This window comes from Moschus berezovskii, chromosome 13, assembly GCF_049115385.1.
Source record: "Moschus berezovskii isolate FMDL1 chromosome 13, NW_MosBer_1.0, whole genome shotgun sequence".
Classification (NCBI taxonomy): domain Eukaryota; kingdom Metazoa; phylum Chordata; class Mammalia; order Artiodactyla; family Moschidae; genus Moschus; species Moschus berezovskii.
In genome coordinates, this window is record NC_142472.1 from 54,603,907 (window position 1) to 54,621,788 (window position 17,882).

General features: G+C 47.7%; 2 protein-coding genes across 3 annotated transcripts in view; both read right to left on the bottom strand.

Moving 5' to 3' along the window:
- Positions 1–405: 405 nt before the first annotated feature.
- On the bottom strand, positions 406–8,917 carry URAD (ureidoimidazoline (2-oxo-4-hydroxy-4-carboxy-5-) decarboxylase). Its single transcript, XM_055425997.2, has 2 exons — positions 8,743–8,917; positions 406–743 (listed from the first exon to the last, which is right to left on the bottom strand). The coding sequence occupies exons 1-2, from the start codon at positions 8,915–8,917 to the stop codon at positions 406–408; spliced, it is 513 nt and encodes a 170-aa protein (XP_055281972.1).
- A 7,243-nt stretch (positions 8,918–16,160) lies between these two features.
- The window catches only part of FLT3 (fms related receptor tyrosine kinase 3), a 66,522-nt gene continuing 64,800 nt past the window's right edge, over positions 16,161–17,882 (bottom strand). Inside the window, exon 24 of one of the 2 annotated variants that reach the window (XM_055426836.2) lies at positions 16,161–16,696. In XM_055426836.2, coding sequence (XP_055282811.2) covers positions 16,574–16,696 — 123 coding nt within the window. In that variant the 3' untranslated portion in view covers positions 16,161–16,573. The remainder of the gene's footprint in view (positions 16,697–17,882) is intronic. The other variant, XR_016038939.1, reaches the window with a different exon arrangement.

Here is a 17,882-nt window from a genome sequence, read left to right on the forward strand (position 1 = left end):
GGAAGGGGAAAAAAAAAGAACAGACAAACCGCTGGCGAATAAAAGATTCCTGTTCTGTCCGTTTGGTTTTGTGGCTGGGGGTATAGCAGGAGAGGATGCGGAGCCAAAACGAGCTGGATAAGCGCTTTGGAATCCGCATAGGCTGGTGGTGTCAACGGGCCGCAACGGGAGTGAATTGGAGCAGTGAGCTGGATACATCGGTGACAAAGCCCGAAACTATCAACAGATATTTTGGCAAAGGGTGCGCGTGTGGGGAGGGGACAGAAGGGCTCGTTATTCGTGCGACTGTCTCGATTCGCCCCGGCCTCCGTGCGCGGGGGTGGACTCCGTTCCAAGCACATCGCGCGCGCCCGCGGCCCTGGCGCGTCCCGACGTGCGTCCCGGGGTCCCCGGCTGGCGCGGCCGCTACGGCTGCTCCCCGAGCAGGTCGGCGAGACGCAGGTGGCAGATCTTCTTCACCTCGCCCAAGGCGGTGCGCAGCTCCTGCGCCGGCGGGCACCGCAGCCGGCGCGACAGCTCGCGGGGCGCCGCCGCCGGGTCGCTGAGGCGCACGGCGAGCACGAAGGGGAAGCCGAAGCGCGCGCGGTACTGCGCGGTGAGCTCGGTGAGCCGGAGCCGCTCGGCCGCGCCCAGGTTCTGCAGGCCCGCGGCTCTCTGCTCCCGCTGCGACTCGGCGGTGAGCCGGCCCCACTGCAGCTCGCGGCCCGCCAGCTCCGGGTGGCAGCGCAGGACGCCCTCTTGGCCTGCGGAGAAGCACAGACACGGCGGCGGGAGCGCGTTATCGTGCCTCGAAGGGCTTCCGAGAAAAGCAGGGTCCCGGGACGTGATGAGGGGCAGCTCGGGGCGCCCAGCGCACCCGCCCCCTCCAGCTCGTCCCGAACCCTGCGCCCTCCAACCCCGCTTCACTCGGCCTCGGCCGGGCCCCGGGGGCGGGGCGGGAAGTGACAAGTCTGTCCTTTGAGACCTTGGGGCCAGCAGAGCGGCGGGGAGCGGCCGCGGAGGCTCGGAATTTACGACTTGCTCGGGAGGGAGCGGGGACGCGATAAGGGAACCCGAGCGTTTCGTATCTTTTCAAAGTCCTTTGCTCTCAGGGGGGCTTTGATGTCTGAGAAGGCCGGACACAAGGGCCTGAAGACTTCCTGCAAAAGCCACGGAATGGGTTTCGCTCTGGAAAGGAGAAGGGCAGGGAGGATCCACAGGGATAACATCCTTGGAGCTTGGCAAATAAATGCCTAGGGTTTTGTGACCCTAAGTGTGAGTTCTGGGCTTCTGGAATCAGGCGTGCAAAGAGCTTTGCAGATGATTAACTGCAAAGAAACCATTTTCAGCCGAATCCTACGGCCCTTTGAACGAAAGTGGTTTCCTCCTTTTAGGAAAACAGCAGCACTCACCACCCACAGTGTCTGAGGCTCGTTTCCCTTCGCCCACGGTAGATCTCAAAACAATTCTTGGAGAACAACCTTTCCTGGGAAAGCAGCTTCTCCTCATCTCCGAACACTGGCCTGAAATGGGCCACCCGTGGTGCGAGTCCTGCGATTTCAAGTCCTAATCCAGGGGGGGTTTTCCTGAGCCCTAGCCAATCATTTTACTTAGTTCTCTAAAGGGAGATTTAGAATCCGTGGGGCTGGGCAAGATTTCAGATATGCTAAACAGGGAACCCTATGCGAACAATGGGGCTGATGACACCTAGCTTGGTGAGGAGTGGCAAGGATTGGAGACAATTCATTTACCCAAACAGCACCTGATGCTAGGAGTTTTTCAATAAATAGTCATATTACCTGTCCTAGTAAACTCAGTGTAACTGGGCTGCCCTGTGGCTGGAAGCTTCTGTCCCTGGGGCCGAGGACAGGTGTGGGGCTCCTCTGGAAAGGGGGGCATCACTAATGGACTCTTCCTTTAATTAGGGTATAAACTCCCCCTGCTTAAATCTTATAGTTTCTGCCCAATTAAAGGACGACTGGGATTGTTGACTTGTGGACCTGTGTCCTGAGAGGTGGGAGAACTGGGGTAGGGGGAACTTCTGCATTGAAGAGAGGCTTCATCAGAGGCTCATAAAGGAGTAGGTGACCTGCCCAAGGTCACTGAGCCAGGAAGCTGCCTGCGTAGGGCTCCGGGACTCCAAACCACTGGCTTTGGGGCACTGGCTGCCCCTTCAAGATTAAAGGTAGTTTAAAACGAAATTCAGGTCACCAGTAATCCCATTTCAGCAATACCCCCATTTTAGAATACCTCTCCTGGGCCTTGCAAAGCTGGGGCACTTGGTCCCCGCGTCCAGCGCATCCGGGTGGTGCGGAAACGTAGGTGATAAAGTCCCTACCTGGGTGCCCCCGGCCCTGGGCTGGAGGGCGGCTGTGCTGTGGAGGCTGCCCAAGCCTGAGGCTGGGCGCCCCCTGAGTCCGCTCCACACCCACCCGGTCTGGACCCTCCCCTCAAATGGGCATGGGCAGCAGGGGCCTGGGAGGCTCACAGGCCCTGACAGCAGGCCCACCCTGTGCCCCCTCCTTGTTTATTCAGATTTTCAAAGGGGTGAGGGGCTAAGGGGCCAAGACCCCGCCTTCTCACTGAACTCCTCAGCATCCCCCACCCCCCATTTCTTACTCCACGGAGGCCGGCACCAGCGCAGGGGATGAGGTTATTGCTAGGAGGACCCGGCCGGGGGTTGGGTCTGTCCCCCGGTGGCCCCAAGCAGAGCCCGGTCCTGTGGGTGGCCGCCCACATCCCAGACCTGCCTCTTCTTTCTGGCCTGACACCTGGCTTCTGACTCCGTTGGGCTCTTCCCTCTCTTGAAAACATCACCTGGGGTTAATGTTTGCCCAGGACCGAGCGTGTTTTCCACTGGTGGCGGGAGACAAGGGGGATGAGAGAAGCGCAGAGCAAAGAGAAGAAAAGAGATCAGAAAAGATTTACACACACACACACACAGAGCCCTCAAATGTAGGCAAAAGAAGATGGTGCGGGGAGGCAGACAGGGAATGGTAGCTCTGGAGAAATAGAATCTGAGCCCATTGAGCCAAGGACTCCATCTTTATTGCCCCAAATCACTGATATGCCCCCTTCCAATCCTTCCTGCCAGACAGCTCTGTCCCCGCTCCAGCACTGCATTCCCAGTGGCCTTAAGCCCCAATAGGAGGCTGGAGACCATGTCTGGGTACTCCCCACCTTCCCACCTCAGCCCCGCAGTCCCCCTACCTGGAGTGCCCAAACCTGGCTGAGTGTCTCACCTCAGGCCTTTCAGTGCTGTCTGTCCTCCAGTCTCTCCTAAAATCTGAGACAGCACCGACTCTGCCATTGGCATGGCATGGTCTGGAGATGCAGGTGTGGACAGGCATTGTTTGCTGCAACCACAGACCAAGAATCCCTGCCCCTTGAAGAGTTCCTGGCACGGAGCCAACAGTCCTCATTTTATTAGCAGATGGTGGCAGCGGCTGAAGAGCAGACCTGGGAGGCCATCAGCATCCTCCAGCGTCCCCACACTGCCCCAGCTGGTGCGCCCTCCCTCCTGTCCTGTGCATGGCCTGGGCCAACCTCTCTCTCCACTTGTGTTCTGGGAGCCAGCGCCTCCTTCCATGTCAAAGGCTAAGATTTCAACCATCAACAACCCCTGACCCCCCACCATCACTGCCACTTCATCAACACACAAACCGGCCCCAGGAGCATTCAGCCCCTAAACAAAATGAGCGCCCTCTCTTGCTCGCCTGGGGTCCTCTAGTTCCTCCTGGCGTCTCTGCTCCTCTGCACAGCACGGCTGCTCCAGGGGATCGTCTCCCCGGCATCTCCGCTTCCTCTCCACACCGCCCAGGTTCACCCCATCACATGTCCAGCCCCACCGACCCGCCAGGCTGCACTCCTCGGGTCACAGGTGACGAACAGCTTGCTCAAGCCAGTGGCCAGTGCTCTGGCCTCTTCTCTCTCAGCCTCTTGGCAGCATGTCATGTGGTTGGCCCTCTCTCCTTGGAAGATTCCCATCATCACTTACTCTCATCACTGGTCCAGATCAGTGACACCAGTACTCCCAGACTCAGGCCTCACACCTCCTCCCTTCTGAGTCACACGGATGCCCTAAGTGTTCTCATCTAGCCCCCAAGCTTCGAATGCCATCGATTATTTCACGACACCCGGGTCTAGTCTAGTCCTCAGCTTTCCCCTGAGTTCCTTTGTTACGAGCCAACTGAACACTCAGTATCATCCTCTGGATTGTTATTTGTTATCTCAGCCTTGACAAGCTCCCATTCTCCATCCTGTCCTCTCAGTGCCGAACTCTTCCTCGCTGCAGAAAACAGACCACCATCCATTCAGTTGCTCATATAAAAAACACAGGCGTTAGCCTTCATTTTGGGCTTCCCAGGTGACTCAGTGGTAAAGAATCTGCCTGCTAATGCCGGGGCCACAGGAGATGCAGGTCTGATCCCTGGGTTGGAAAGATCCCCTGGAGAAGGAAAGAGCAACCTCCTCCAGTTTTCTTGGCTGGAGAATCCCATGGACAGAGGAGCCTGGCAGGCTACAGTCCATCGGGTCACAGAGTCAGACACGGCTTAAACAACAATACAACAATCCTTCATTTCTCTTTGTTTCTGACCTGCCTTCCTGCCACAAATCTATCAAAAACACCTGTTGGCTCTAATTCTAAAATTCGTCCTGAAAATCCAGTCACGTCTCTTCATCTATCCTGCTCCAACCCTAGTCCACCTGACCATCACCTCTTGATTTTACTGCTACTGCAGGCCCTCCACCTGACCCCTTTCCTCACATCCCTCCACTCTCCACCATTCTCCAACTGCCTTGGTCTTTCTTATCACTTCTTAAGAAAGACCTCTTTTATTACATATGTTCTAACCTAATACAAATGCTCTTCTCATAGTTTCTAGAATTGAAATGATCCTTTTTATGTATGTTAATCCTTCATCTCTTCACTGGAACGTCAGCTCATTGAAGGCAGGGACTTGTCTTGTTCACGGCTCTATCTCCAGGGCCGGGGACAGTTCCCCAGAGAAGAGTAGGCACTTAGTAAGTGACTACACTTATTTATTGACTGACACTCTGGGGAGAAAGTGCTGTATATTCTTTGACTGAACGAACACATCTTAATAGCCTCATATAAATACCTTATAGCCTGCATTGAAGGACGTTATCAGTATCCAACTCTTTGATGCTTTCAACAACTATCTTCTGAAATAAGTATTAAGTAATGAATCATGGCATTATTGCTATTCTGAAATACCACAGAAAGATGCATGATTAACTGTTATGACATTTTTATTGCTCTTTGATGTTTAATACAAATTACTATTGAATTTGTTCATTATTGGCCGTGTGTGTGTGTGTGTGTGTGTGTGTGTGTGTGTGTGTGTGTGAACCTTCTTCCCTTTACTGTTGCCATTCCCCTGGCTTGGGAATCAGGAATTGATTGGCTTGAAAAGGTAGTTTGACAATTAGTTTTGGAGCTAAATATTAGTCCTATACTGCCACCTACTGGTCAGGAATCATCATAGTGTCTCCGAAATGAATTGGCCATCTTGGCTTACTCTTGAAACAGAATTTTCAGTTTTCTTTAAATGGTAGAGGGTTTTCTTAGATCATCTAAAACAAATCCTTGACTAGATAGATCATAATAACCTGTTCATCTCTATAAGCTCCCTTTTAGTTTTCGGATTCAAAGACTGTTACATCCAGGCTGTTGTTTACTGTCTAAGGAATAAAGCGTCACCAATGGCTCAGCAGATAGAATCTGCCTGCAATGCAGGAAGAAATGGGTTCAATCTCTGGGTCAGGAAGATCCCCTGGAGCAGGGAATGGCAACCCACTCTAGTATTCTTGCCTGGTAAAAATTTCACGGACAGAGGAGCTTGAGGGGCTATAATCTATGGGGTTGTGAGCACACATCCAAGAAGAAAAGCTAGACTTTTACTTGATTATTTTAAAAACTAGGGAGAGGACTTCCCTGGCAGTCAATGGTGAGGAGTTAACCTTCCAACGCATGGTGTGTGGGTTTGATCCCTGACTGGGGAGCTAGGATCCTGTAGGTCTTTTGGCCAAAAAGCCAGAACACAAACAGCAGAGGAAATATAGTAACAAATTCAATAAAGACTTTAAAAATGGTCCACATTAAAAAAAAAAAAACTTAAAAAAACAAAACCCAGCAAGTTCCCTGGTGGGATTCTGGATTTTCACTGCTGCTGCCCGGGGTTCAATCCCTGGTGTGGGAACTGAGATCCTGCAAGTCAAGAAAGGTAGCCAAGATTAAAAAAAAAAAAAAGATAAAAAATATAGTGATAAAAATAAAACCCCAAATATCTGGTACATCAAGCATTAACGTTATTGAATAAATCAGTGAATGAACAGATGAAGTCCTTAGAAACTGTTTCTAGTTTTTGCCTTTGAATTTCCGGAAAATTCTTCGAAAGCTTTTGGGTTGATTATCAGGGTTTGTCTCAGTTTTCTTATCTGTAAAATGGGGATACTAATGGTAATCCTTATTTTATAGGATTATTATGAGGATTAAGGGAGTTAGTAAATGCCAAGTGTTGGGAAAGGTGCTTGAAAGAGATCAATAGTAAGGGGAAAATGCATTTTAGGGGTTGTCATCATTATTTCCACCACTAACTCCACTTGCTTAATGCCATGAAATTGATTAGATAGGAGGAAGGTGATTAGAGAGGGCTGCACTCCCAGCTGCCCCAGGCAAGTGTGGCCGCCAGCACAGGGTTGAGAAGCAAGCTCTACCAGCAGGGAGGTTCCTCAAAGAACTGCCTGGAGTGCAGAAGCAAGCAAACGCCCAGGTGGCTCCAACTCCCTCCAGTGGTTTGGTCCCACTGACCTGCTGCAAAAGTCAGCCCAGTTAAAGTGTGTGTGGAAGGGTAATGCCAGGCTCCACCATCTTTCAACATCCCCTTAGGAACAATTTCATTCATTCTCTTGGCAAACCTTGATCATGTTCCAGTGTTCTGTCCACAGGGTGGGATGGGATTCTGACACTGGCCCAGATACAGTGGGTCCCTTGTGTTTGCAGCCAGTTGGGCTGCAGGGGGAGTTGGGGGTATGGGTGGGGAGCTGTGGGTTCAGCTTTGGACAGGCAGTGGGTGAGGGTCAACAGGGCCCCTACATTCCTACTTGAGGCAGGTGTGGGATCTAGCTCCCTGACCAGGGATCAAACTTGGGGGCCCCCTGCACTGGGAGTTTGGAGTCTTCACCACTGGACCACAGGGAAGTCAGGGCCTCCACATTCCTGTCAGCTTGGTTTAATCCCCCATCCTCCCCTCTTCCTGAATGTACCTAAAATGAAATAAAGGAGCCCCTTGTTTGGGAGGCTCCCTCTGACCTCTGGAAACCTTGCCAGGCCGCTTGTCGGAGCCCTGGGCTCACAGACCAGGACTGTTGTGTGAAAGAGCGCTGCGCCCGCAGCCCAGCTCCCTGTGGAAGCCCCTCTGTGAAGACAGCCTGTCCCCTCGAGGGCCCCTCAGCCAGTCCAGGCTTCTCCAGGGACCTTGAGGACCGCCCGGGAGGCAGCCTCAGCTGCTGACATTTGGCCTGTGAACCCCTGGGAGGACTTGTGTCCTTCTGACTCACCTGGGATTGGCCTGGCCCCAAACTTCCCTCCTCTCCCCACACTACACCCGCTAGGGCCTCCTTTTCTCTCTCCACCCAAAGGAAATCATCATTTTCCACCCCTTTCTCCAGAGGGATTTCTTCAGACTTTTGTCCCCACCCCCCCACCCCCCACACCCACAGGGAGCTGCTGACCTGAGGGACTTTACTTTCCTCAGCCGCCTAGTCCAAACCGGCCCTTTCTGGTAAAACGTCAGCCATTCTCTCTTTCCCCCCAGGCTCCTCAGATAGTTTGATATGGAGAAGTCTCCTCTCTTGCATAAGGGACATTCCCAAAGCCAACGCAGGGCTGAGGGGTGGTGGTGGGGGCACCAGCCTGACCTTTGGTCCCTGAGCAGCTTTGAGGCCAGAGGAGGCAGCCACTGGTTCCTCTTTCCTGGTAACCCCGGAGCTTTAATATTTAACAGCCAGTTTACCTGAGCCAAGGAAACTTCTTTCACGCTACTGTCACTTAACACTGCAAGGGCTTGACTCTCTTTTACAAAAGTCTGAAGAAACTCACCAAGCCTTACAGCAAAAACAAGTAAATGTGTATACCAGGGACAAGCAACTAGGCTCAAATATCTCAAAACAGTTTGATAACGAAAAAGAAGTAAACTCACAGATGAGAAAACTAGAGGTTACCAGTGGGAGTGGGGAGGGGGGCGGGAGGGGCATTATGGATGGGGGAGGGGAGGCTGAGACGATTGGGTCTAAGATAGGCTCGGGAATATATCGTACTAGACGGAGAATACAGCCAATATTTTGTAATAACTAAATGGAAATTAACCTTTAAAAATTGTGTTTAAAAATAAAAAACAGCCACAAGACCTCCCCTCCCCCCACTTTAAAAGAAATCTTTTTTGGCCACACTATGACTTGTGGGACATGAGTTTGAGCAAGCTCTGGGAGTTGGTGATAGACAGGGAAGCCTGGTGTGCTGCAGTCCGTAGGGTCGCAAAGAGTCAGACACGACTGAGTGACTGAACTGAACTGATGGCTTGTGGGATCTTAGCTCCCCAATCAGGGTTTGAACCCAGGCCCTTGGCAGTGAAACCTGAGTCTTAACCACTGAACCATCAGGGAATTCCCTCCCTTTTTTGATAAGCACACCTGGAATCCCTCTGTGGAGACTCTCAGCTTCCAGCCCCAAAGCCTTACCTGACAGTGGAAGACCATCAATAAAGGCAAAAAAGTGCTTCTCTAAATCTCCCAAGTCAGAGAATGGGCGCTTGGACCAAACCGCAGCTGCGATCAGAGGACATCTCTCGATGACATTTCCAAACACATCCACAAATTCTCCAAAGTCCATGGAGTTGACCTTCTCAATGTCCATGGCTTGTGATCCAGCAGCGGTGGCAGGACTGGGCTCCCCTCTGGGTGAGTGACTGACACGTCTCTGCTCGTCGAGTTATATTTGCTGAATGCACAGGCTTGGTTTTTTTTTTTTTCAACACCAGCTTGGCATGTTTTAAATGCCTCTGGGAAAAGCAGAGATCCAGAGTTCTTGTGCAATCAACAAACACAGGCTTAAGGTCTAATCCAGGGAGCAGAGATCTTGCAGAGGGGGAGACGTGTCCAGCCAAACTTTTCCACCATCCAAGCAGGCAGAGGCCATATTCAGCCTCCGCATTCAAGCCAGTTAGCCTTCTGGTGCCATTAACATTTTAGCCTGCCTGCTTACTGTATTTATTTCATGACTGAAGGACTGACAGCAAAGAAGTCAAGGAGCTTTGCTTTTCAAAGGGGTAAGTCTTGTGCCAGAAATACCATCATTACAGGCCATGTCTTCAAATATGGAGGAAGATAAATGTGTATAGGCACACATACACACACACACACACACACACGGCTTCCCTGGTAGCTCAGTTGGTAAAGAATCAACCCACAATGATACAAGAGATCGCCTGCAATGTAAGAGACCCAGGTTCGATCCCTGGGTTGGGAAGCTCTCCTGGATATGGAAATGGCAACCCACTCCAGTATTCTTGCCTGGAGAATCCCATGGACAGAGGAGCCTGACAGGCTACGGTCCATGGGGTCGCAAAGAGTCAGAGGTGACTTAGTGACTAAGCAATCATATGCATGTGTGTGTGTGTGTGTGTGTGGTGGGGTGGCTAAGTTGTGTCCAACTCTTTGCGACCCCATGGACTGTAGCCTGCCAGGCTCCTCTGTCCGTGAGATTTCCCTTGCCAATTCCTTCTCTAGGATCTTCCTGACCCAGGGATCGAACCTATGTCTCCTGCATTGGCAGGCGGGTTCTTTACCACTGAACCACCAGGGAAGCCGATACATATGATATGTATTGCCTGTCATATACGTTGCATAGATATGTGAACACACACTGGATCCTGTATTGTGTGTGAAGTTTCAGGCAAGCAGCCCAGTGTGGAGGGCCTGGTCCCAAGAGAGCTTAGATCCAGGCTCTGCCCCCTACTAGTTGGCATTCACCAAGTTATTAAACTTTTCTGAACCTCAGTTTCTTTGTCTGTAAAGTGGGGATAATACAAGTATTTGCCTGATGGGATTGTTGCAAAGATAAAGCAAGTTAACTTAGCAGAGTGCTCCTGTTAACATGGCACTGCAGAGGTGTCGACTGACACAATGTTTCCTGTGCATGAGTCTGCAGAGGACCAGCCACAGAACGTCCTCTGCTGTCCCTTCTGCCACCAGAGCCAACACAGCCCTTTCCTGTCCCCACAGGTTCCCTGCAGACAGGCTAACAGCCAGTGTGAATTTCTTTCCCATCTCCCTCCCCGGGTGCCCTCAAAGCTGGCTGTCGGGAAGGAAGGGTGAGGTCTGTCCAGCAAAACCCGCCCCCCCCTCCCCCTCCCCCCCCCACCCCGCCGCAACCCTCGCAAGTCTTATTCCCTTCCTGGTCCCCGCAGTGAGCACGTGAGTGGGGAACTGAAGACAGAGTAGAAGACAAGGGAGAAAGGGCTCCCCTCCCGATGCGTGACCCTTACCTTCCTCCGCAGGTTATTCTGCATACTAAGGGTCCTTCCTCCCCACCAAGCCCCAGGCACTGGCAGCCTGGGCCTGCAGCCTGGCGGCTCTCAGCTCCTCTGAAGCAGTGGGAGAGATAGACATCTGAATTTGCAAGTGGAAACTTCTTAGCTCTCGGAAATGCTGATATGCACGGTGGGAAGGGCCTTGCATTTGGGGCAGAGACCAGGAGCCTAACCTTTTATTTGGTGTTATCTGTTGTATAACAATGGAACTCCAAACAGCCTACTAACATAGGAACCCTTAAGGTTAAGGTATTAAACAGTCCTGGACACAGAAGCAACCGACGTCCCAGGTGGTGCAGTGGTAAAGAATCCACCTGCCAATGCAGGAGATGTAGGAGACAAGAGATCCCCTGGAGGAGGGCATGGCAACCCACTCCAGTATCCTTGCCTGGACAATCCCATGAACAGAGGAGCCTGGCAGGCTAGAGTCCACGGGGTCACAAAGAGTTGGGCACGACTGAGCACAACACCCACAAAAATCCAATCAAATTCCTAATATGGAACCTGGCCCACCAGGCCACCGAAGGACCCTGGGCTCAGTTAATCCTGTCTGACTCCTCCAGTCAAATTGAAGAAATGTAAAGTGGTCAGAGGCCATTCTCACCCTAGCAAAAAGTTAAGTTACTGAACTGTACAGTATACGTAAGGGAATTGTATGGTATTTGAATTATATATCGATAGAGCAGTTATTTTCTTTTTAAATTTTACTTTATTGATTTATTTTTCAAGATTTTTTTTAATATGGACCATTTTTAAACACTTTATTAAATTTGTCACTGTATTTCTTCTGTTTTATGATTTGGTTTTTTTGGCCTCAAGACATGTAGGATTTTAGCTCCCCAACCAGGGATTAAACCGGCAACCTCTGCATTGGCAGGCAAAGTCTTAACCACTGGACCATCAGGAACATTCCAAAGCTGTTATTTTCTGAAGTTAATTTATAGAGATGTAGCTTCATAATTTCCATTTAACCTGTAAGATATGATTCTTATGTCCTGGGCTGAATGTATTATTGTATGACTTTATTATAATTTTTCTTTTAAGGTAAGAGACTTTTAGCAATCCATGGAGAAAATTCTTAAACAGTCAAATTTTTATTTCTTTATTTTTTAGTTGAACTGTTTCAAGTGTCTGTTCCCTTCAGTGACAGCCCTTATATTTTCTTGAGCAGAGCTTAGGGAGATTTTTTTTTTTTTCCTTCAAAAAAATTTTTTTTGGATAGGCAGATGTTTTCTCAATAGGATACACCAGAAAGGCAAATTGCTTTCCTGAGCCTACTTTTAAAATCTGAGGCAAATTGGGAGTTGGAACTCCTGTGATCCTCCTCTTACCAGACTCCTTCCCTTGGCTGAGTCGAAGCAACATCAAGTTCTGGCCAAAGGAGCCCAGAGTGGTCGGTGAGGCCGTGAGGAAGCGGCAGGCATGGGGATGAGTCAGGTCTGCAGTTAGTATCTCAGTGGAGCTAACTAAGTGGCTTGACCTTCTTAAGCTTAAGCTTTGGTTTCACTGTCTGTTGTCACGGAACAAGCTCCTACCACCCAGTTTGTTAAATGAGAAAATCCATGTGACGCCTTCAGCACAGCTCTGGAATAGTGTTATGGACAAATCAATATAATATACAGAATTTATCAGAGTGAACCTTGAGGATGTTATGTTACGAAAAGACATATACTGCGTGATGCCACTTACATAAAGTTCCCAGAGTAGCCAAATTCAGAAGAGCAGAAAGGAGGACGTGCTGCCAGGGGCTTGGGGCAGGGGGCGGGGGTGGGACACAGGGAAGAGGAAATCAGCGTCTAAGGGGGATGCCACTTACATAAAGTTCCCAGAGTAGCCAAATTCAGAAGAGCAGAAAGGAGGACGTGCTGCCAGGGGCTTGGGGCAGGGGGCGGGGGTGGGACACAGGGAAGAGGAAATCAGCGTCTAAGGGGGACAACTTTGGTCTGAGAAGATGAAAAAGCTCTGGAAATGCTGGTGAGAATGGTTGCTAGGCAACGTGAATGTAATTAATACCACTCAGCTGTACACTGAAAGGTGGCTAAAAGGTATACACACTACTATATATAAAATGAAATCAGGAACTACTTATAGCACTGGGAACTATATTTAATATTTTGTAATAACCTATGATGGAAAAGAACCTGAAGAATATATATACCTATCTGTAGCTAAGTCACTTTGCTGTATACCTCAAATTAATACAACTTTGCTAATCAACCGTACCCTAAAATAAAAAAAATAAATTGAGAAAAGAATATATATACATAAACATATGTATGTAACTGAACCACTTTCTTTCTTACACAGCTGAAACTAAGGCATTGTAAATCAACTATACATCTGTTTAAAAAGTGGCTCAAGTGGTAAATTTTATATTATGTATATTTTACTGCAGAAAAAGATCATCAGAGAATTTTCTGCCTCTTTAAGATAATTGGAATTTTAATACATGTTGGGTCTCCAGGAGCTTAAAAAAATGTGTTTTTCCAGGTGATAACTGCCCCTCCTTTTTTTTTTTTTTCCTGTTGCTGAGGGTGGTACAGACAGTTGGTGTCTAGTCACTAAGATGTGTTTGCCTCTTTGTGACTTCCTGGGCCGTAGCCCGCCAGGCTCCTCTGTCTGTGGGACTCTCCAGGCAAGAGTACTGGAGTGGGCTGCCATTTCCTCCTCCAGTGTATCTTCCCGACCCAGGGATCGAACCCGTGTCTTCTATGTCACCTGCTTTGACAGGTGGGTTCTTTACCACTGAGCCATCTGGGAAAACAAATGTTAATTCTGACAAGTCACTTATTTTGATGAAAAGGATACTGGGCGTCGCAGGTGAGTTCAGACAAATGCTATGGAGCTGGTGGTCCTTCACGAAGAGCTGAAGGGTGAGAAGCAAGATCAGGAAGGAACACAAGGGGTGGGAGGAGGGTGGAGGAGGTAATGAGGTCACCCAGGCGTCTCCCTGCTACAGACCAACCCCTCAGGGTGTTTTTCTTCTTCCTGGAAATCTCTAAGAAACAGAGCCTTTGTTTTCAGGACACGAAGCCAGTCCAGGCTCAGACAACAAGAAGCAGAGCAGGTGCTCCAAGAATATGGTCAGAAGTCCATCCCGGGGCAGAGGAACGCAAGGTGTAGATTCCAGGTCCCAGGAGAGAGTCTGACCCCAGGCTGCTCCACTGCTGGTGTAAATAATGCACATAAAATGGACCGTCATTCCCACAGTAGGTGAATAAATGAAGCCATCTGCATAGAGGGTTATTCTTCCCTCTAATCAATGGGTTGGCTTTTTCTTTAATTCTGCTTCTTAAAATTTGCTCTTCCAGAGGCAAGCTGGAGTCCATGGCCAGGCTGCGGTGATGAAAACAGTAGTGCCAGGGTGCCACCTACTGGCAAGACTCCTACAAAGGCTGGGAGGCAGGGGCTGATCAGAAGGGAGCGACACCCAGCCCCAAACTGCGGGGATCATTTAATTGTATTCTGACACTTTTTAAAATGTGTAGTCACATCCGGGACAAAACTTGACCCAAACGAAAACTGACTGTGCTCAGAGCTGGGTTTAAAAAGAATCTATTTCATTTTCCCTTAAGAGGTTCAGTTCAGTTCAGTTCAGTCACTCAATCGTCCGACCCTTTGCGACCCCATGAATCACAGCACGTCAGGCCTCCCTGTCCATCACCAACTCCCGGAGTTCACTCAAACTCATGTCCATCGAATTGGTGATGCCATCCAGTCATCTCATCCTCTGTCGTCCCCGTCTCCTCCCGTCCCCAATCCCTCCTAGCATCAGTCTTTTCCAGTGAGTCAACTCGTCTCACGAGGTGGCCAAAGTATTGAAGTTTCAGCCTCAGCATCCGTCCTTCCAATGAACATCCAGGACTGATATCCATTAGGATGGACTGGTTGGATCTCCTTGCAGTCCAAGGGACTCTCAAGAGTCTTCTCCAGCACCACAGTTCAAAAGCATCAATTCTTAAGTGCTCAGCTTTCTTCACAGTCCAACTCTCACATCCATACATGACCACTGGAAAAACCATAGCCTTGACTAGACGGACTTTTGTTGGCAAAGTAATGTCTTTGCTTTTTAATATGCTATCTAGTTTGGTCATAACTTTCCTTCCAAGGAGTGTCTTTTAATTTCATGGCTGCAATCACCATCTGCAGTGATTTTGGAGTCCCCAAAAATAAAGTCTATCACTGTTTCCACTGTTTCCCCATCTATTTCCCATGAAGTGATGGGACCAGATGCCATGATCTTAGTTTTCTGAATGTTGAGCTTTAAGCCAACCTTTTCACTCTCCTCTTTCATCAAGAGGCTTTTTAGTTCCTCTTCACTTTCTGCCATAAGGGTAGTGTCATCTGCATATCTGAGGTTATTGATATTTCTCCCGGCAATCTTGATTCCAGCTTGTGCTTCTTCCAGCCCAGCGTTTCTCATGATGTACTCTGCATATAAGTTAAATAAGCAGGGTGACAATATGCAGCCTTGACGTACTCCTTTTCCTATTTGGAACCAGTCTGTTGCTCCATGTCCAGTTGCTTCCTGACCTACATACAGGTTTCTCTTATTTATTTTTAAAATTTTATTGAAGTCTACTTGATTTAAAAATATTGTGTTAATTTCTGTTGCAGAGCCAAGTGAAAAGTCATAAATTCTGTTTCATATTCTTTTCTATTATGGTTTATTGCAGGATGTTGAATATAGTGCTCTGTGTTATACAGCAGGATCTTGTTGCTTATCCATCCTGTCATACTAGTTTGCATCTGCTAATCACAAGCTCCCAGTCCTTCCCTCCCCTACCCCCTCTCCTAAGAGGTTTTGAAATGCCATCCTTCCTTGGATTAGGAGTTTGGGATTATCAGATGCAAATTATTACGCAGAGAATATGGATAAACAAGGTCCAGCTGTAGAACACAGGAAACTGTGATAAACCACAATGAAAAAAACTAAGTAAATAAATAACTGAATCACTTTGCTGTACTGCAGAAATTAACACTGCCATACATTGTAAATCAACTATACTTCAACAAAATAAGTTTAAAAGATAAAATAAATGCCATCCTCCCTAAGAAAAGATTGCCTTTTCAGTATCATAGTTGGTACATACAGAAGTTACGTTATTAAGGACAATACCATGAGGAATTATGGTTTTATCTGTGAAGTCGTGACCCCACCCAACCCCTAAAAACTTCAAATGTCATCACGTGAAAATGAGTGAATAGTGTTAATTGTAAAATCACAACTCCATGTAACATCATGAGTGAATCTCAGCATAATGTTGTTTTGGGTTTTTGTTTCTAAAAGGAAGTAGGCTCTGGAAGTCTACAGTGTATGACACCTTTTTCTGTAAAGCTCATGACCATCAGCTGTTCTTCACCCAGTCTAGGGGCAGGAGTCATGGAGCCTTTCAAAAAGGATCTGATGAAGGAATCAGCCTTCTTCAAAGGAAAAAAACACACAGGCACAAGCCACATATCTCACAGGGTTTCAGGAGGTTCATGACTCCCATTAAGTTTCACCCTAAATCTGCCATGTAAACAACTCAATAATGAACATTTCTATAGTAGAAATTTTATTTCCATTCATAAAATATATCACTAAATAGCTGAAAAAGTTACATATTATTTTAAAACAGATTTAAAAAATCATATTAGCTTTTCCTTAGCAAAATGCTTTTGTCTTCTGTATTTACAAGAGTACAGTATACTTCAGGTAGACAGTTTTCACTCAAGCCAGCCTGGGAAGGCCTTTGGATGAAGGTAGATGCTTCGGTAACGTTATCAGCTCTTCTTGCCTTGTGCAAAGGATGACTGGGTTTTACAAAAGTCCCTTTGGAAACAAGAGTAAATACAGAGAGCTTCTAGAGAAAAGTCCAGCAAAGCAGCAGTTGAGGATATATTTTCACTTAGTGATGAAATTAATCTTATTTTGGTAATCTACACAGCCTGTTTAAGGTAGGCGGGGGGGATGAGGTCCTTAAGACTAAATCGTTTCTCTAGGAATCTTCGGTGTGAACCTGAGGAGAGGGTAGCCCCAAGTCCACCTCTCTGCTGTAAGGTCGCCTGTTTTGGTAAACAGAAGGACGCTCTGAAACACAGCCATCCATGTTCTGATACACCTGTGTGTGGGAAAGAGATGGACACACATCACCACCTAATGGCTAAGACTGCTGAGTCACATGCCTACATTGCAATTGCTACTTGCTTTTATTACATATAGATCATAGAGGTTAGTCTACGTATTAATTGACAAAGCAAATGTGGTCCTTTTATTAAGGGAGAAATCAAGTCATAGTCAAATATTTTATTTCATTATTGCTTCTTCTCTTAGATATAGAATCTCAATTTAGAAATGCTAACGCCGTGCAGAAAAACCATAAAAGAGAAAGGCTATTTGTATAAAGAATGGATAAACAACAAGGTCCTACTTGTTTAGCATAGGGCACTATATTCAATATCCAGTGATGAAGCCACAATGGAAAAGAAAATGAAAAAGAATGCATACATATGTATACCTCAATCACCTTGCTGTACAGCAGAAACCCAGTGTTCTAAACCAGCTATATTTCAAATAAAATGATTTTTTAAAAAAGAGAAAGTCCCCCAAAAGAGATCTATTCTGTATACAATAAATACAGAGAACAGATTTCTTGGTTTTCACTTGGGAGTTTAGTGACTTTAAAATTTTTGTCCAAATGAAAATAGCTCTACTTTTTTGTCTCACTGTAATGTAAGACACATTCATATAGATAAACTAAGCAATTGTTGGTGAGTCACTAAGTTGTGTCCGACTCTTTGTGAACCCATGGACTGCAACACACTAGGCTTCCCTGTCCTTCACTATCTCCAGGAGTTTGCTTAGACTCATGTCCATTAAGTCGGTGATGCTATCCAACCATCTCATTCTCTGTCACCCCTTTCTCCTTTTGTCTCCTAAGCAATATAGACAGATACACGGACAAAAAAAAAAAAAAAAGCTGAAATCACCATTACAGTAGATAGCTGTTCAAACACAATTTTGTCTCAGGAGGCTCGGACAGCAGATTCTGTTGTAGATCCTTGTTAAGAATTACTAATATGTTCTTCCTATGTTACATGCATTACATCTTTTCACTATTTACTACACATGGGCACTTCTCATGTTTTTAATGGCAGCCTAGGGTTTCACGGTACTCATGGACCATAGTTAAGCTTTGGATGACGTGGTCATAGCCAACAAACTGAAAAGTGCACACATGACCTTGACTGTCTTTGGGATAAATTGTTGTTTAGTTGCTAAGTCGTGTCTGACTCTTTTGCTACCCC